The sequence below is a fragment of the Rhodnius prolixus genome, unplaced genomic scaffold (genome assembly GCF_049639745.1).
Source record: "Rhodnius prolixus isolate KJV_2025 unplaced genomic scaffold, Rpr scaffold_14, whole genome shotgun sequence".
In the NCBI taxonomy this organism is placed as follows: domain Eukaryota; kingdom Metazoa; phylum Arthropoda; class Insecta; order Hemiptera; family Reduviidae; genus Rhodnius; species Rhodnius prolixus.
In genome coordinates, this window is record NW_027411594.1 from 341460 (window position 1) to 362257 (window position 20798).

At 32.8% G+C, this 20798-nt stretch overlaps 1 protein-coding gene and 1 non-coding gene across 17 annotated transcripts in view; one reads left to right on the forward strand and one right to left on the reverse strand.

The window, feature by feature from the left end:
• Positions 1–20798, forward strand: part of tutl (immunoglobulin superfamily member turtle) — a 313141-nt gene that overhangs the window by 286922 nt on the left and 5421 nt on the right. For 8 of the 16 annotated variants that reach the window (XM_074123044.1, XM_074123049.1, XM_074123047.1 and 5 more), the window contains 13 exons: positions 1498–1729; positions 1819–2094; positions 4180–4467; positions 4559–4749; positions 5467–5607; positions 7062–7139; positions 7268–7539; positions 7659–7831; positions 11755–11817; positions 12363–12440; positions 13916–14101; positions 14953–15180; positions 17392–17473. In XM_074123044.1, the coding sequence (XP_073979145.1) occupies positions 1498–1729; positions 1819–2094; positions 4180–4467; positions 4559–4749; positions 5467–5607; positions 7062–7139; positions 7268–7539; positions 7659–7831; positions 11755–11817; positions 12363–12440; positions 13916–14101; positions 14953–15180; positions 17392–17473 (2288 nt within the window). Of the gene's footprint in view, positions 1–1497; positions 1730–1818; positions 2095–4179; positions 4468–4558; positions 4750–5466; positions 5608–7061; positions 7140–7267; positions 7540–7658; positions 7832–11754; positions 11818–12362; positions 12441–13915; positions 14102–14952; positions 15181–17391; positions 17474–18570; positions 18630–20067; positions 20120–20798 lie in introns of all 16 variants that reach the window. The other 8 variants (XR_012456904.1, XM_074123055.1, XM_074123056.1 and 5 more) reach the window with 8 other exon arrangements.
• On the reverse strand, positions 5996–6066 carry TRNAG-GCC (transfer RNA glycine (anticodon GCC)). The gene has a single exon. It is a non-coding gene; the product is annotated as a tRNA-Gly (tRNA).

The following is a 20798-nucleotide window of genomic DNA, read 5'->3' on the forward strand; positions in this document are numbered from 1 at the left end:
AGTTGGAAGTCTTAAAGTCCTGCTATGAAATCAATCGAACAAATCCGGGCAGCTTCAAGCGATTGTAAAGGCATTGCAACAGGCCTGACAACAAATAGCCAGCGTATTGTTCGGTGCAAATAACTTATAAAGGATTAGAATTCAACTCTTTAAAGACAAGGAGCACATATCCTTGAAGTTTCTAGCAGATAGATTTGAGAAGTGTTTTTCCAGAAAATTGGGAATTTTTCCTAAAATTAGAACCATTGTGAAGCTTCTAATTTTCCTTAACTCTATATTGTTCCTTAATTCGTAGAACTCCTTAAATTGCTTACACTTCAAGATATGTAGTAGGCAGTTTTTCCGAGTTCTTTCAACAAATTAGTTATGCCTAATACCTGGAAGTAACCTTCAATGTATTGAGGTAAAATTGGTTTTAGCCTTATTTTTGAAGCATGCTCAAAGAAAGAGAAGAGTCTTTCATTTTTTAAACCCAGTTGCCGAAATCTATGAATGTTTGGAAGTAATGAAAGTTGATGTCTTATTAGTTCCCTTCGAGGTCTAAAATTGCTTCTCTAAATTCCGCTAATGGACTGTTCGGCTGTTTGAATTATCTTTGCGATATGCAGTTATTTATGCCAATAATTTTTCTTAAAAACTAATAAAATTTCCTCCATTTTGCGGAATATATCAGGGACTATGAAAAGTTTTAAATATTCAACGTAAGGTAATTAATCTTCAATGCCTCCATTCGTTTAAATTTTATGGTGTAACTTTTGGCATTAATTTGTTAGAAGTTTCTCGTTATTTAGTGAAGGGACTTAGCGATTAGTTTGTTAAGGAAAGCAAACCTCATGTTAATTAAAAATAAATTGATTAAAATCTTGAATGATGTACTTGCACTACCTAGGTACACCTATAATGTGTGTAAATTGTGCCTATAACCATCATTTTTAAAAATTTTTAATTATCGTAAAATAAAATATTTAAATGATTCATTTAAATGCAATTTATAGATTCTTTAATTTTTTGCCGTAAAGTCTTTACAAAAATGTTTAAAAAAAAAAAAAAAAAAAAATGCATGTTCATGAGAAATCTAAAATTAAAATAAGTTTTAAATATTTACGGGATTTTTAAAATTTACAACAATATTCATGATTAAACCAAATAGGCGCATGATATATGTTATTACATGTTCAGTTTATGGAAGCTTAAAAAACTACTTTGACTTCTGAAAGGCTTTAAGCAAACCGACAGCGCCTTTACTGCTTAGGTTGTTTAGAAAAAAAAGCATAATCTCTGCGTCGTTTATTGGTAGTTTCTTCTTTAATTTTTTGTTGTCTTTATTTTATAAAACGTAGAGCATGGGAATTTTTGTTCAATTATCAAGGAGGAAACAAATAGGGAGGAAAAAAAATGGCTACAAAAGTAGCTGGAATCCCTTTTATCCTCCAAAATTCATTGTGCCAAAATTTTCATCATTATTGTGTGTGTATGCGCACTTTTCGACTGGTTCAGGGTGAGGAGATACCAATCTACATATGGTACGATAGTTACCCAACGCACTCCGGCGAAGGATACGAAGGGCGAGTGTCACGGGTGTCTCCGGATTCACCATATGGTCTGGCCTCTCTTAACTTGACCAACATTCGAGAGACCGATCAAGGTTGGTACGAGTGCAAAGTGGTGTTTCTCAACCGGTCGCCAAATTCGCACAAGAATGGTACCTGGTTCCATCTGGACGTTCATGGTAAGTAATTTTTTTAAATTTTGAATATTAAAACAAATCTTGAGAAATAATTAAAATTTTAACCTTTTTTTCTATCTCTTTATAATCAGCCCCACCTCGATTCAGCGTAACTCCAGAAGAGGTTATCTACGTGAACGTTGGTGATGCCATCATTCTAAATTGTCAAGCGGAAGGCACCCCGGCACCAGTGATACAGTGGTATAAAGACGCTAGCCCTGTCCAACCAGCTGGAACTTCAGGAATCTTTAACGACGGTACAGAGCTCAGAATTTCCAATATTAGACACGAAGATATTGGCGACTATACTTGTATAGCTAAAAACGGCGAAGGTCAAATATCGCACACAGCCAGAGTCATCATTGCTGGTAAGTGAGTTCGAATGTTATGTGTCTTTAAATGACTTTCTTTTTTTTGATAGGAATAGAAATAAAGCTAAATCCAGATTAACCTAGATGATCTGTTATGGTTACTGAGGGAATGGCTTTTTGTACAAGTTCAGCATTGGATTACGTTATTATGAACAAGATTACTATTCATACATTTGTTATTTCGCGTTTCATGATGATGATTGTCTTCGCGTTCTTTTCATTTACGCTATTGATATCTGGCTTCAGTAACTATTGGACGTAACAACGTATTGATCCTCACCAACTATCAGATCTTTTAAAATAACATGTAACAGTTATCTGATTAGGAAAATTATTCTTAATGAATTTGAGATATAGGAGTATTTTTAGAAAAATAAGCAGACTAGGCTTGGAGATGAAGTATATTTTAATTTTAAATGCTATGTTCATAAATTCAGAATTGGTGGCAATTGAGATTGATTTTGAAGTCAAAGCCGAAGACAAACTGTATAAATCTGAAGCCGCAGTTAGATTTACAAGAGTTCAAACTCGCAGTGAAAAATAAAAATTGGGTCAGAGCGTAAATTTGTTTCATCCATCTCAGTAAGATTAATTTATTGTGACAGAAGTGTACATCATTATGTTCAAGACGAAGGCTCAAGCTGTTAGACAACCAGGGTGTGAAAGAAGTCATTGATGTCACAAAATTGTTTCTCTTGAACCAGTTAAACCACTTTCGGGCTATAACCAGAGAAATAGCATCATCCATGGGCGGTACATATTTGTTGAATATCCTCAACAGTAGTACTTCTTTTTTTAAATTCTTAAGGGTGGAGGGAGAATGTCGGAAATAGACCTGTAATAGTTTTACCCTTTTCCAGATAGTCGATGAGGATTATTCCTTGCGAATCCCAAAAGACAGTTGCCATAATCTTTCCGGCCGAAGGAACGGTCTTCGCCTTTTTTGGTGCAGATTCCCCCTTGGTAACCCATTGTTTAGATTGTTCTTTGGTCTCAGGAATGTCGTGATGTATCCATGTTCCATCCACAGTGACGAAACGACGCTTAAAGTCCTGCGGATTCTTCTGGAACAGCTGCAAACCAAACCGTCCTTGCAACACTTCACACGATTTCGTTTTTGGTCAAGCGTGAGCAAATATTGATGCAAAATATTATGTACCCGTTCATTCGAGATGCCCACAGCACTAGCAATCTCACGCACCTTCACTCTTCTGTCATCCATCACCATATCATGGATTTTATCAATGATTTCTGGAGTAGTAACCTCAACAGGGCGTCCAGAACGTTCAGCGTCACTTGTGCCCATATGGCCACTCTGAAAATTTTGAAACCACTTATAAACTGTTCTAATCGAAGGTGCAGAGTCACCATAATGTTTATCAAGCTTCTCTTTAGTCTTCTGAGGCGTTTTGCCTTTCATAAAGTAGTGTTTAATCAAACACGAAATTCTTTTTCGTTCATTTTTTGAAAATCACTCGACTTCCTCGATTCAAACGAATGCCAAACACAAAGAAATAGACCGATATGGCTGAAACTTGGCGTGTGTTCTTCCAAGAGATGCCACTAACTAAACATAACCTCGAAACGCGCCAGTGGTGCTATCTCTCTGACTTTGCACGGACTTTTCAAACGACCCTCGTATTTGTTGAATATCCTCAACAGTAGTACTTCTTTTTTTAAATTCTTAAGGGTGGAGGGAGAATGTCGGAAATAGACATTAAGGCTCACTTGACATTAAATATTTTGATACTGCAGTCAAAATTTTTGCCTTAATAACGCGATTAGGATTTAGTCAGACCATATCCAATTTCATCTAACCTGAGACAACTAATCTTCACTGTCAATTACTGCTTAACCCAATAAAATCATCAATATATTAAACATAACAAGAATTTATTTATTTTTTAAGAAATCATTCCTTTATTAGTATGTTAAGATCCATGAATATATTATTTATTTAAAGTGTATGTAAGGTTGGGAGCATCTACAAAGACGCCTGAAGAAGAATAATACTACTTCCTTCCTTTAAGAGAAACAACTTAATAAGACAAATTTTTTTTTAAAGTTTATTATCTTTAATAGGTGGAGCGGTAATAATGGTACCACCGACAAATAAGACCAAGCTGGAAGGTGAGAAAGTTCAGTTCTCATGTGAAGCGAAAGCTTTGCCTGGTAACGTAACAGTACGCTGGTGGAAAGAAGGAACACCAGTAAAACAAGTTGCTTCATTGGATACAAGAGTTACTGTAAGAAGAGATGGATCGTTGGTTATTAATCCGGTGGCGGCTGAAGATACTGGCCAGTACACGTGCCAAGTAAGCAACGGAATAGGTGATCCTCAGTCAGCGTCTGCCTATCTCAGCGTCGAATGTTAGTATCCGTTTATGAATTCTTCACATTTTTGGATGGTTTAAATAGTTAAAGAAGTCATTAAATTTTGTTTGTTGTTGTTTTTTTCCAGACCCTGCTAAAGTCACTTTTACTCCTACAGTACAGTACCTGCCTTTCAGACTAGGCGGAGTGGTCCAATGTTATATCAAAGCAAACCCTCCGCTGCAATATGTAACGTGGACCAAGGATAAACGGCTTCTAGAACCCTATCAGACCAAGGATATTGTCATCATGAACAATGGATCTCTCCTTTTTACTAGGGTAACTGAGTGCTGCATTAATAATAGCTCCTGTAGTAATGTTAAGCCAAACATTACACTCTCATAATTGGTTTATTAAAGTTCTTTTTACATCTGAATCGTTTCGTTCTCGTCTCTAGTTTGCCCTTGGTATTAAATAAAAGAGAACCTTTGACGAGGGAACGTTTAAGGAGTAAAAATGCCTTAATAAATCAATTAATTATAAGATTGTAATGTTTGGTTTCTTGAGATCCTACCACAATATCAACAATCTTCACACCTAACATAATTTTAATTTCTTTATATGTAATTAGAATTCATCAAAATTCGAAATCATTTTCCTTAATTTCATTCACTAAATATTTGCTGTCGGTGAGGCTGTATCTCCTAGCAGTCTTAAAATTGTTTATTATTGACGAGGCTTATGCTATTGGTCGTTTCTTTAAGTCCATGAAAAGTTGGGTAGAGTGCATTCAAGTAGACTATCAATTGCAAGGACGTAAAATCCCATTTTGGAGTATTAATTTGAGCTTCTAATTTATTTTTTCTTAAAAGAGGTTGACAGGTAGGTCTAGTGAATAGTCTTTTCTCAGTCTGTTACTAAAAATGACACTAATCAGATGTCTGCAGACTTCCTACGCAAAGAATTTGGTCATAATAATTTTTCATCCAGTTATTTTACAGTTTTATTGATCCTACCCTTTTAACGGGACCAATTAATTGATCTAAAAATTTTTAGGTGAATCAAAATCATCAGGGTCGTTATACGTGCACGCCATACAATGCTCAAGGAACCCAAGGTTCGTCTGGTCAAATGGAGGTGCTAGTCAGAAAACCTCCAGTTTTCACTGTTGAACCAGAACCCATGTATCAACGAAAGGTAACTTGGTTTTGTTAATAATTTTAATTGTTTTATGCTTTAAATTATGTAATTTCAGCGTTGGTCGTGAAAATGAGATCAGTTCTTAAGCTTTCAGAAATCTTGGCTCTTATTCGTTTAGTACGAACTGATTGCTTAGTTTTATAAGCACTTTTATCGACTTAATTATTACTTTTTATTGCTGAAGAACATTAAAGTTTTTATAATACGAGAGAAAGAGAGTGGAATAACATTAAATTTAATGTCTAAGCTCTAAACTCGGTGAAAGTAAAACCTACCATCGTTTGCCATCGCTGAATATTTAATTAAATCATTTCGAAAAATTTATATTTTTATAGGTTTTAATCAAAATTATCATATAATCTTGTGTGTAATTAATAAAAAAAATTGCATCGGCCGGGAATCGAACCCGGGCCGCCCGCGTGGCAGGCGAGCATTCTACCACTGAACCACCGATGCGAGTGATGAAACATTCTATTTTTTTATCTACAGAAATACATATATAAATTAACTTTTCATATAAGGAATTGTACTCACAACAGTATTTGTACATCCATAAGTGTAGAAGAAAATAAACGTAAGTTTTTTTTTGAGACTTAGCACCAGTATAAATCTGCTCTTTGTGGCGTCATGTACTTCAAGGCGGCTGAAGTAATAATCTTTTATGCAAATGAAGATCTCTCCAGCTTAAGCTCTCAGGAATTATCGGAATCAGGAGATGACTAATCAATTTAATGGCGAGGAAAGGTGCTAAAACTTAAAGGTCCTGAAGCCCTCTTGCAGGCTAAGCAATGCATCTTTCCCCGAGGAACTCAAAAAGAAGGTGGAAGAATTGGTCTAGAGAAATATAGTCGAAAGTGTACCAAAGTGTGTTGTGTTAGAGCAGAATCGCATGCTGATGGATCCGCTTAGCCAATTTCAATTCATTGGGTTCATGAAAACTTTGGAAATGAACAAAGAAGTAGAACCTATAAACTTAGTGGAAAAGCAAGCGGATTTCTGTACCCTAACGGACTACGTTGCCATTATCTAAGTAGGATTTGGAAACCTGAATAAGAATAGATGGAGAAGGATATAACTCTTATTTGAAACTTCTTCTTCTAGATTTTTATTTAAAAAACGTAAGACCGCAGTCTACATAGTAATTACATCTAGAATCTGGTTTATTTCACACGAATAGGCTTCTACCGTAGTCATTATAGCTCTTCAAAACAATTAATTAAGGTAGACATTAAGTGTACTTATATTCATAAATATTACAAAAATCAACAACCTAATTTTTTAATTCTCAAATTCTCGCAATTTTAAGCACATTGCTTGTAGAAGGAGACATACTTAAACTTTTCTGAAGGGGTATTTCGCATGCATTACATTCCGTTTTCTTTCAAAAATTCAGGTGGCTTTTAGATAACTAATTTAGTTGAGTTTAATTCCTTATTTATTTTTTACTTCAGGTGGGAGAGACTGTGGAAATGCATTGCGACGCTCAAGAAGCAGAAGGCACTGAAAAACCTAAAATTCAGTGGCAGAGAGTAAGTAAATTTGTTACAATTTTTCCAGAATTTTATGAACCTCAATCCTTCTTTTTTTCAGAAATTATTCAATTTTTTTTCTTCTTCATCTTTTTTTCTTGATTTGTAATCTTAACAATGTTATTTAGAAGGACGGTCAGCCATTTCAGCGAAACAGAATTCGAGTCACTGGAGGTAATATTACTATAGAGAGTCTCAGAAGAACTGATTTTGGTTACTATCATTGTGTGGCAAGTAATGAAGTAGCTACTATCGTCACCAGCACCCACCTAGTTGTAGAGGGTACCCAGCCGCATGCTCCTTACAACGTGACAGCCAACGCCAATGAAACGGCTGCCACGTTGCAATGGCTACCTGGATATTCTGGCGGACCCGACTATAAGCAGGATTATACTATTTGGTTAGTTAATAGTAAAATTTAAAATATCAATTGAAAAACCTCACAGAATTTACTTAAACTTTTTTATGAGATCTTATAAATATATGTAAAATTATAACAGAATAATTTTTCCACAAAAGGTACAGAGAGGTAGGTGAATCCGAATGGTCCACCATCCCTGTGACTCCATCTGGTAGTACTCAAGTGACTATCAATCGTCTCCTTCCGGGTACTTTGTATGAATTCCAAGTAATCGGCAAAAATGCTCTTGGTGACGGCATGCTCAGCAAAGTAATAACCGTTCAAACTTTAGGTGAGTTTAATATTTTAATTATTTTTGTTTTTTTCTTTTTAACACTGTATAAAGAAAAACTTCCTCAACCCTATATTTGTGCACACCTTTTTTAGCCCACACTTTTGTAACGTAAGAGCACTGACCAAAAATGGTTAACTTTTTGAAATGAAATTACTGGTTTCGAAACGCTCTCATGTTTCACGTTTAATTTATGGTTGAGTTTAGTGGTTACTTGTATGGCCTGTGACTTGAATCATGGCTAGTCTCTAACTAAAGTAAAAAATGTACAACTAGAAATTGGGAAATCATGTAAAGGAACTTCATAAAAATTGCTTTTAAGGAAATGCAATCTTCAAAATAATTGTTATTATTATTATTACAGTAATTTTGTTTTTTAAATATTGTATTAATTGCATTTCTGGGACGTAATTGCTTATTTTAAAGATTTCTTTAGTTATTTTATAACTTATATTAAAACCATGTTTTTATAAAAATAAATCTGAACGCATTTTTCTAATTAATAATCTTCTATCAGTCCTTGTAAAAGTTATTAAAACTGTCCGGTAGGACAGTTGTATAAGGGTTGATCATCAAAAACTGCACGAAAAAGCGTTAGGTTTAAAAACACCCAACTTTGACAATTTTTTTCTCTTTTTCTATAAAAGATAAAATTCCCAAATTTTCTTTAAAATATAGGGCAAATCCTCCTTTATAACTGTAATTTTTTTGCAACAACCCAGATCTGATAGGTTTCGAGAAAAAAGTTGCCGAAAATGAGCAAAAACGGCTTTTTCAAAAAATGTTCTTGTTCTTCTTCTTCTTGTTGTTGTTGTTACCTTTTTTGTAAACAACGTAGCGCCTAAACGCGCGAACTGATTTTCATGAATGAGGTTTCATTCGATTCGGAATTTTATGTAGATGTGCCTTTTGGTGGTCTCGACCCTGTACATCGAATGGGAGAGGAGTTAGCCCCCTTTATGTAAGGGCCTCTCTAAAATTATTATTACTAATTATTCTGTAAACCTTGGCCCGATTTTGATAAAATTTGGTAGGATGATAGGGTTAGGGCACCCCTACGCAACATTAAAGTAGCGATCAGCTCTTACTCTTGTTAAGGGGAAGTATAGCAATCGTTTCAAATTATCGACACGTGAACCGATTTTCATGAATGAAGTGTCATTCGAATCGAAATTTTGTACAGTTTTGCACTTTTAAAGTCTCGACGCTGTGCCTCATAAGGAGGGGAGTTTGCCCGACCCAAGTAAGGCCCTATCTAAAACTATTATTACCAATATTTCCATAACGCTTAGTCCGATTTTGATAAAATTCAGCTCGAATAAGTGGTTAAAGCTCCTCTACCTTGCCGATTCTCTTGCTCCTACTAAGAGGAAGTACTGCAATCGTTTAAATTATCAATGAGTGAACCGATTTAAATCAATGAATTGTCGTTCGATTAAAAAATCTTTGCCTCTTTGCCTTTTAGGGAGAAGTACTGCAATCGTAGTTTGTTTTTCTTACTCCTCTTAAAAGGAAGTACTGAAATCGCAGTTTAATTTTGTTACTTAAGTACAAATACCTTCCTATTTTATTCAAAACGTTTTCTCAAAAAAAAATTGTTATTGAGGATGGTTTGGGCACCGCAACTATAATCATTCCTTAAAAAGATCTCTCCAGTGGTAGTTACGGTTCCGACTTAACACCTTATCGGATTATAATGATAGAATTGCTTATTCTAAATTTTAAAAAAATCTGTAAAGCAGATATGTAACTTTGTAAAATAGACAAAAAGGAAAATCAGTCCAAAAGGTACAAAAATCTCCTTAACAAAAACTTACAGTTTAAAAAGTTAAGTATAAGGGTTGATTGAACGCCAAAAGGTACACAAATCAGCAAGTACCCAAAATTTCATTTATACTTCATTGATATTATTTAAGTAATTTTACTGCATTAATTTTCATTCATATTTTTTAAAATTTATTAGATGTCACAGACCCTTTGCTGGCCAGTTCATTCATTATATTTTTTTGTTATAATTTTGATAAAATATATAAAATTAACTTAATAATTTTGTTGAACACTCTCAAGAAAAGAAATCAAAGTTTAAAATAACTTTACAAAATGTACATTATTGCTGGAAAATCTCTTTTTAACTTTTCTTTTCTGGTATTAATTTTTTTTAAACTTCGCTTTAACTTGAATAACAAACTAAATTTTGCACTCTGGTTTTGGAGCACTTTGAATATTTAAAAAAAAAAAAATAAATAAATAAATGAACAAAATTAAATCATTCTGCTAGCCGAGCGGTTAGAGGCGAGACCTGCGAAGTATGTATTGTGGTACTGGGTTCGATTCCCGGTCTTAGGCCTTGGATTTTATTTAATGGTTAATAAAAGACGTTTACAGTAAAGTATGTTTGCTAGTCGCCTCCGTCCACGACACCTAATTGGTGATTGGACGTTAGGCCCCGCCTGAAAAAATAGGCGATTACTTTACTTTTAAATAATTCTGCTACTCTTTTCTGTGCTAAATTAATAGAAAGGTGTCTATGAATTTCTATCATTGTGTTTCTAGAAAAATTATGTTATTTGTAATAATATGTTTAGCGATCTCTCTTTTGGGCAAATTAATATTGTTTTATATTTTATTAGGTCTTGAATCAGATTAGCATAGATTGAAACTTTAACTTTCGCGTTTACAAATTTCTATTGGCGGCAACAAGGGTTAAGAATTTGCAAGCAACTAAACTACATGGTGGAAGTATTAAAATTATTATCGATTCTGGTATTGTAGTTTTGGAGGCTTTGATTAAAACATATCAGGAAGTCTTTAAAAAAAATAACAACCAATTAGCTTCTTTTTTCTTTTTTTTTTTTTGGTTAGAAAAATACTTAATATTATTTAGTAGAGTTTTGTAACTTAAATAACATTCTATGACGTAAATGCGCGCTTGTTTATTTACAAAACAGAGTAGATATATTCGCTGCTTCCGTGTAATGTGTGAATAAATCACATTTTAATCGAAAGATATTGTAAAACGTGTTTTTTTTCTCTTTTCCGCTTGTACAAACTATTATATGATGGCAAATTTTATTTTCGTAACTTTAACAGCTTATCGCAACTTACTCAAGGAACTGTTATTGGGCAGTAAATAATTGTATGGTAATGTTTTACATCATTATTCTGTAAGGGAAAGGATTTGCTTCATGATGTTGTACCGGAGCCAGAATTCTTCCCTCTAATCAAAACAGGTTAAAATATATAATATAGGCCTTTAAACTTGGAAAAGATTTTGCAATTTCTTTGAAGAAGAATAATCAATTTCATGGAGCCTTTCTTCCTTATCATTGTTAGTGTAGTTAAGTATATTTTTCCGGGGCCCAAATCGCTTTATTTTGCTTCCTTATACGTGGTCGATGAGGCAATTTCCTAACTTCCTATTTTGAGGACCTCAATCTCGGCTAAGGTGTAAGTCCCTCACACTCTGTCTGTGTCAGCCTGCACCCAGTAATAGGCTGGAGACACCAACTCCAGGGTAAACTCTCTCTTTGCGTAACTAAAAGCTGCGTATTCGCTTATCGTTATTTTTATTCACGTAACTTTTCTTATTTAAGTCCGAACGTTTAACATTTTTAGTAGTTTAGTGTTCATTCTAAGTTGCGATAACTAAAGATTTTTTTGTATAAGAGATTGCTAAGGAATAACGTGAATAGAATTCACCTAATGTCTCCCTAGTCTAAAAGAACAACCAAAAAGTTGTAATTTATAATATAAAATTTTTAAATTAAAAAAAAAATTAATGTTAACGAAGTTCAGATGATGATAGCGTTTCATGACACTCTTTTCAATGAATGATTAAAAAAAAAAAAAACTAAGAATAAAAAAAATCGCAAGATATCTATTATTCTTCGTGTAACTCTTGTGTATGTTGTTTGGCTTGGTAGATGGGGTAGCTGATGGGGTAAAGCCAAAACCAACAGTGACAAACGTCATCATTTCGCCTGAGGGTAAGAAGCACTCTTTAGAAAGAAACCAAAACTGCAAGCACACAAATTGCAATTTTCTTATATTGTCGATTTGAAAGCATGAATTCCTTAGATAGATGCATGGGGTGCCAGATTCTTCTTTAATTTGTATTGTTTTGCATTAATAACGTAGTTTTTTTCTCAAAAATTTTCTTATTTTGTGAATTGTTTTTACTACATAAACTTAACAGTATGTACTGAATGTTTCTTTATTCTGTTTTAACTGGCCTACTAACATAAATGCAATTATAAAAATTAAAGTAAGTAAAGTAAGCTCACATTATTTATGTGATAATAACAAATTTTATAAAATTAAATTTTTTTTTTTTTTTTTAATAAAAATCAAGATTTTTATGACAGTATAAAATAATAATGATAAAAGTTCATTCATCAACTTTACTATTATTTTATTTTGAGCATGTTTTTTTATTACATTTAATATACTCTTTTTTTTATAGTTGAACAAAACTTGTGTTCTGTACAATTGTTGTTGGTTAGTCTTTTGCACGTTATTTTAAATTTTTCAGATGTATATGACAATATAGTTATATTCCCGACTGATGCCACTGGCAGTACATTAATTCCTCCAATATTCAGGCCGAAAGGTACGTAAAGTAATATACAATAACAGTACATCTTCCACAGAACAAAGAAATATTATTTATGTTTTGTTCAGAGTTTAAATAATAATTTTATTTTTCTTATTGCATGGTTGGAAAATAATATTTCCATATTTTTGAAGGATTTGCTTAAAACTATAAGCAAAATGGTTAGTAATATTGAAACAAATTTTATTTGGTCCATTTTAGTAAATATTTTTCTAAAATGGTGTTGAGTTCTCCTGAATTCGTGATGATACGTAATTCACAATACTTCGTTAGTCAAAAATCTTTCCATCTTTGGCTTGTCAGAGCCTCCGTCCAACTATTATTCAATGTATAAACTTATTATTGTTACGCTCTTGTACGAGATTAGTTCATCTCCAATTACAGGAACATAACGGTTCTAATAATTGTCCGATTTTGTTGAGGTGGGTCATAAACATTAAGGTTAAACCTGAGTCCAGATGCTGGCGCCGTCTTCATTTACTATTACCGAATGTGATAATAAATTTTACAACTTTAATTAATAAATATATAACGTGTCCCGGAGGAGGAGATATTTTAGATTCCCTCTAAAGTTACATTAAAGTGTTCCGGTCGATTTATTTATTTATTTGACCAAGCGATAATATTGAGGAAACTAATGTGAAAATAATTATGGAATAACTTTTAATAGCAAGATGTATAAATATTTTTGTGAAAAGGTAAAAAGAATTTATTATCTTAGTTTAATCACAAATACTGTAGCCTAAAAACAAAAGAAAATTGTAATTTAGTAAATAAAACCAAGGTTTCATATAAACAACTCTTATAATTATTTATTAAACATGCATTTAACGAGCTGCAAGATCCTCTAAACATCCCCTACTCCTGCTATTCCTCCTTGTATTTTAAGGTAAACATAACATTTTACTAATACAAGGAGCTTCTTCTGTTTCTCAACATAATTATTTTTCTCGTTACTCTGTTCTGTTTAACAAACTTCAAGTAACAACGTGGTAATATTTTCTATTTATATTAAAAGCTTTTTCATTAGTTTGTTGTAATCTTTATATTTATTTACTTTTTGTTTCAGAAATGTTTTTTTTTTATGTTAATAAATATTTGTTTATTTATTTCTTTATTTGTGTTATTTATTTCTAACTTTTAGGAAGGTTTGTTAATTCGCTTTCTTTAGTTCACATTATGTTTGGCATGCTAAGAGTACCTTTATTCTTAAAAATACATGTATGGTAGAAAATTTGAATGGGATATATTAGATAAAATCCTTCTGTTCGCTCAAATTTGTGTGTTTGTTTAGTATTTTTATTTATTTTAAAATTTATAATATATTTATGTAATAACTTTTGCTAAGAAATTTTACATTTCTATTTTCTTTCATTTTATTTCAAGTACAAATTTTCTTATATTTTTTCATATTATAAATATTTCTAGAAGTGTATCTAAGACTTTTTAATAATTTAACTTATTTTTTTTAGGCCCAAAACCAGGACCTCCAAAAAATATTTCAGTAACTGAAATAAGTAACGGCTTTGTAATCACTTGGCAAGCGCCAACAGAACGTGCAAATCTAGTCCAATATTATACAATAAAATTTAGGACTGATGGTCCTTGGAAAACTTTAAACAAAGCTCAGATTCGACGAGAGGAAACATCTTATCTAGGTAAAGCAATGTTTGTTTTTTTAATTAAGTAGATGTAGTAATTTATTTTTAAATATTTCGCTCAGTATAGGAGCGAACCCGCAAAGCTAAGACGTATTGTGGTACTGGGTTCGATCCTCGGTCTAGACCTATGATTTTCTTTAATAGTTAAATGTGTTAACTAAATGGTAAAGTACGTTTGCTAGTCGCCTCCGTCCACCAGGACACCTAATTCGGTAGTTGGACGTAAAGCCCGCATGAAGAAATAGGCATTACTTCACTTAAGAGGTAATGTGGTGACAGACTTCTTGCCCAAAAGCGGTCCTACATGCTTTCAGCCATCAAAGAACGAATGTACAAGGGGCAGAAATGGAGGATGGAAAAGTTCATTAGCTACACGCTTGAAGTTTATTTACGCATTATTTGAACAAGGCTTTACGGCCATTTGGATGTTCGTTGGCTTTTCCTCGGGTAATCTAACGGGTAAACCAGTAGCGGATAGTGTAGATGAAAAAATGAAACTTTACTATTGGGCCTGTGTGAAAGGCTTTTAGGCAAAGAGTTGGTTCAGATCGAAAAGGCTTCTTAAGTTTCCTTTTATAAAACAAACGTTGACTGAAAATTAATTATTAAAGTTTTCTTAATTTAGTTGATGAGAATCTAATGTACGAGCTGAGACAATGACTTTATTTTTTTTGCTAGGCATTTAATTATTTACTGGTGGTTGTAATCTGCAGGTTTCTTGCTTTTTTTTTTCGGAATTTTTTTGAGGAGAGTATCCTTTTTCTAAAATATACTGCTTCATGTTGAAAAAGTAAAACACTTTAACGTTTTATGGCCTCTCTTTTTATTCTTTTTCTTTTTTTTTACAGTGAAAAGTCTGGTTGGCGGCCGAACTTATCACTTTCGAATTTTGGCTAATTCCGTGAAGAGTTATGAAAGCTCTGACGAAGTTAAGTATGTAGTTCCTGCGCGTGTCAAACATAAGGCCATCACAGCAGGCGTTGTAGGCGGCTTTTTATTCTTCATCGTAGCCATAATACTATCAGTCTGTGCTGTTAAAATTTGCAATAAAAGAAAACGGCGAAAGCAAGAAAAAGGTAAGTAAAGATAGTTATTTTTTTTTTTTTTGCACTTAAAACTTATTATTGATGTTTCCAGAATATTAGGATTACATTTTCTAGATATTTTTTGGTTCGGTTGAAATGGCGAAATTAGTGCTGATGTAAGATAGCTTTACTACCACCAACATTTTCCGTTTCCCATAACCTATGTAGAGGGGAAGTTACACCTTGATCTTTTCACACTGGGCGAGCTGTGTGATTCGATGCAAGGCTCACCGGCACTTTCCACCAAGCTACAACCTTGCCTCCAGCATTGTGCTGCAAAAAAGTTGCGAGGTTTTGATTGGAACTTTTGTCGTCTTAAGAGAACGTTTAAGAGGATCTTAAGTAACTCGTTAATGTTAATTTAATAATTAACATTGCTGAAGCTCTTATAAATCTAAAAAAGCTAGGAAAGAACATTAATTTTGGTTGGTGCAAAGCTCATTGTGGTATTTCTAATAATGAAACTGTGGATTTACTTGCTAAAGAGGCCAGTAGTTCTGGTGAGCGATCCCTCTTCCATCATCAGATTTAAAGGGCTGGGTAAAAAGAAAAATAATGTAAAAATGGCAGTAGAAATTTGAAAATTCGGATAAGGGCTTATTTTACAAAATCATGGTGCCACAGGTTAACCATAAAGTATGGTTTAAAGATGGTTATTTTGGTAAAAGAATTGTTATGATAATAAATAGAATGCGAGCAAACCATGGTATTTGTAGGTCATATTTGTTTAGAATAGGTAAATTGGTCTCTCCTCTTTGTAGGAGATGTAATGAGACGGAGGATTTTGAACACATGGTTATGGTTTGCTCTAATTGTAATAAAGAAAGAGAAAAGTTTTTTAACGAAATCTCAAGATATTGCACTGTTCCCCTCTATTTTAAGGAGATAATATTCTCAAATAATATCTATGTGTATTCGTCTTTGGTAGAATTTATTAAAAATTACAATATTTAAAAACCTACCAGCCAGTTATTGCTAAACACACATACAGTTGTTGATTGGTTAATAGTGTAAACACTGATACCATTAAAAAAAAAATAACTCGTGAAAGCTTGAATCATTTAGAAGTAAACAACTTCCAGGTTCTTTTCCATACTGATAAAATTAAATCACTGAAAATGAAAAATCGTTCAGTTACTAGACAATTAAATCTATGAAGAACCCTAATAAAGAAACCCCACAGAAAAGTTCTGATTCTTATGATAATACAGTTTCATTTTATTATGAACAGTTTTTAACTTTGGTATTTTGCTTTTAAAAATATGCATCATACAGTAACAATTGATTGTTTTGTTACTATAAACTGCTCCTCCTCAGTTTTTCTAAGTATTGTTTTTTCTATAGTACATCTTTCTTGCTAACTTTGTCTATATCACCCTACCAAATTTTATCAAAATCGGGCCAAGATTTACAGAGTAATTAGTAATAATAATTTTGGAGGGGGCCTTACATAAAGGGGGCTAACTCCTCTCCCATTCGATGTACAGGGTCGAGACCACCAAAAGGCACATCTACATAAAATTCCGAATCGAATGACACCCTTATTCATGAAAATCGGTTCGCGCGTTTAGGCGCTACGTTGTTTACAAAAAAGGTAACAAGAAGAAGAAGAAGAAGAACAACAACAACAACAACAAGAACAAGAACATTTTTTGAAAAAGCCGTTTTTGCTCATTTTCGGCAACTTTTTTCTCGAAACCTATTAGATCTGGGTGGTTGCAAAAAAATTACAGTCATAAAGGAGGGTTTGCCCTATATTTTAAAGAAAATTTGGGAATTTTATCTTTTGTAGAAAAAGAGAAAAAAATTGTCAAAGTTGGGTGTTTTTCAACGTTACGCTTTTTCGACACTTTTTGACGATCAACCCTTATACAACTGTCCTACCGGACAGTTTTAATACCAATCTTGTGATGGCACCACAACGATATCGTTCATATTTTTGAGTTTGGTTCATACATCAGGATTCGAGTAGATTTATAGAAGAGTATATACTATTATTATTATAGGTGGTTTGATATTTTTCTGGGATAAGGCCTTAAACCTAAATCCCTCATTCTCACACATCCCTTATATTGCCTTTGGCTTTGGTAACTCTGGTGTTTGTTGAAGGGGGACTTTTAATTTGTTTCATCCAGACTTGAAACACTTTTCTGACACGTATATTTTTCTAATTTAATATTAATTTTTTGTACATTTATAAAGAATACAACATGGTGGCATGCCGAATATCAGATGTGAGAAACGGGGGCCAAGCAGCTCCAGTCAGCCAAGTGCCTTTGAAGAAGTGAGTTCCTAATATTAATTTTTTATTTAATAATATTAATCCCGCAAAAAAAAAAAATGTTCTTTCAATATTTTATGTCGACTTTTACTAAACCAACTTATTTATAATAATTTTATTAACCAACAAGCTTTTTGTTGTGCTCTATGCACTGTTCATGTTAATTTTTTTAATGGATTAAGGGAAGAGATGTTCAAGTTATTCTTTTTGTTTTATACGCGTTAGTAATTTAGTTTGAAAATCATTTAAAGGAGTTAAAATCATATCTAAATATAAGATTGATTAATTTGAATACCAAAAAATAATTTTGTTTATCGAAAATAGTTACAAAATTTGGAATACTTTGATTTTTCACCCGAGTACTTACTTTTTGGGTGTAATCTGACTCAGACTTTTGTTAAATATTTGTGGTAGAGTTAATATGAACATTTTTCGGATCATATTTTTATTTTAAAGCTTTTTTTAACGATTATTTAAAATAATTACTCCACCCATTAAATTTTACATCGCAATCCTCAGCGTTGGTAACCAACTCGTAGGTTGAGAAAAGCTGATCATATGCTTATATTTTCCTCTTTTTAGCCCAACTTTTGTAAGCCCTGCTTAAGCAAGTTTACTTTTCAATTATGATTGTTAACCTACACCATCTCTGATTTTTCAATCAACTTCTCGAGAATTTGTTAGCTTGGTTGCGTGTGATATAAATCGAAAAAGTTTGGCGTTCTCCATCGACTAAATATTTGAAATCTAATTTCTTCCTTTTTCTCTAATCGATTTTTTGCTAAAAGTTAGCTGGAACATACTCGTATGCTTAAGCAAAGATTGTTTATCTATAATTTATTTTCTTTTCATTTTTTTATTATCTTAAAATAAGTTCTTAACAACAAGGTAAGGATTATAGATAATATAAACAGTAGTAGCCATTCAAAAAACAAAAAATAGATTACAGAGGGAACTGTATATTTGAATTTGGTAATTTTAGTAATACGATTATATTTTTTATTATTCTTTTATTTATTGAGAACTATTGGTCTTTAATTTCTTTTTAAAAAGACAAGAAATAAGCAAACTGTTGTAAATGTATTGTTTACTTCTTGTAGGGTTGTTGGATCCTATCGAGATTACAGCCTAGACTTGCCATAGAAAAAAAAATACCACAGTAAGCTATTCATACCATTTTCTGTTCCCTAATCACTTACAGCTTGCATATCGCTTTCACTGTGTTGTGTTCCCTATTAATATTTTTTAAAATCAAAATGAGGCACACTTTAACCGAGAAACAGTGATGAGTTCTAGTTTGGTAATCTGGTTTTGCACAAGTAGTGGAAATTGAATTCCACTCTGTTTTTAAAAGTAAAACTAATAAAATTGTGATTTTCTTTAGTTTTTAATATTATAATTAAGTAGACTGAGATGACTACTCTGCTCCAGAAGGCTGTGGCAAATCAGCCTGGTATTTAGGGGGGGAGGTTATAAGCACATTGCAGCTTTCAAGATCTGTTGGGTCTCTACTTTATTGGTGGCAGTAGAACCCCACAGCACTCCCTTCCAATTTGAGGTAGCTGAAAAATCTTGAAACCTAGGGAAGGGTTTTAAGAAAAGTTGGTTCACTTTAATTATAAAAATATCGCTATTAATGGAAATGAAATACATAGTTAAACGGCAAAAAGCCAGGTTAAGACTGCAAAGGCAATCAACGGAATTCGCGAAAAGTGTTCCATTATGGACGGTACCGCTAGGATGTAGGCTGTAGGGGATGGCTTTGAAGCTGATAATTGATATCCATCTAGAAAAGCCGTCCGGTACTCGCAAATGGTACAATCTGAAATCAGCCCAACCGTAAATAGCACGAATATTAGGCTAGAAACATAGTCTCTACTTTTAGGAAGGTAGTGAAGGAATTAGCTCTTCTGCCCGTTTAGCTGGTAGGTCATTTGTAATTTAAGCATTTTTACTAAAGAAAATTACAATTCAATTTATTTACTTTTAAAACAAGTAATGCAATTATTTCCCCAATATAGTTTAATTGATAAGAAAGTACATTGGTTTAAATGTGGTTGTACAGGTTTCTCTTATTTTTACTAAAGCATGTTTCCATTATTATTTCCACCCATGTTTCGTTATTTAAGTTATGAAATAATTAAATTCACATAAAACTAAACGAAAAAAGAGTTAAATTTTCCACTTTTTTTGGTTTGAATTTCCCCTATTTACTTTATTTAATACATACAAACAATTAGTGCCTAAATTAACCTAACCTTCCAATCTGCTAGCTGATTTGTTGCTTTTGTGCTTTAATGTGTTTTGTAATTCTTGTACTAATTTTCTTATAATATTTTTCAACCAACAACTCTGCAAGACTGCAACCTACACTATATGTTTTCATGATTGGTTCGGGAGGGGGTCTGTGATTCGCGATTTCAATTTCCTTTAATAATAAACATTTAATCGTTTATGTGTTGTATTTTATATTTCCATGTTTTTTGTTTTGTTTATTTCTTAATTTTTGTGGTTAATGTAATTTATTTATTTATTCTTATTTTTCCCCTTTTTCATTACAAATGTTGTCTTATGGAATCCTTGTTATTTGTTTGCTGGCCACTGCAGGAGGACTAAAGGTGAAGAGTTAGCAGTCTGTTGAACAAACGGGTACAATCATTCAGTGCATGAACAATACATTTTATGAAATGAATCAACCATCACTTTTTTTTTTTGTTTGTTCCCTCATTATCTTTTTATTATTATTGTTTTTAAATATATTTAAATGCCTTTTAAATAAACAAAAATAAAAGGCTTGTACAATTATTGGTGTGATAAAAAAAGGCAGGTTGCTTGAAAAAGGAAAGATTGAAACATAAGGCATGATCAATGAATAAAAAAATAAAAAATATGAGCATGACCTGTAAGAGATTAGGTATAATAATCATTTAACAAGAAATTCATGTTAAAACTCCCGAAATTTTTAAATTCATTCGCCATCTAGACTTCTTTCCAGGGTTGTTAATAAAATACCTATACTTCGTATTATACAGGGTGGACCAGTAAGTTATTGTCCATAGGCCTACTGTGTGTAGTACATCTAAAATGGAGTTTAATGACGTATTGGCCAACTTCATATTTTCCTCCGTTCTTGAGTGACGTCACTTTAAAGTTTTTTTTTTCTAAAATCATTACTTTTTTCCAATAAAAATGTTATTACTCAGAAAGTTTTAGTCCGAATTCGATTCTGATGACACGGTTCTGAAAGACAGATAAATTTTCTAAAAATTGATACCATTTCGAAGCGTATGTTTTTCTCCAAACAGCCTCAATTTTCCTCCGAATGCTG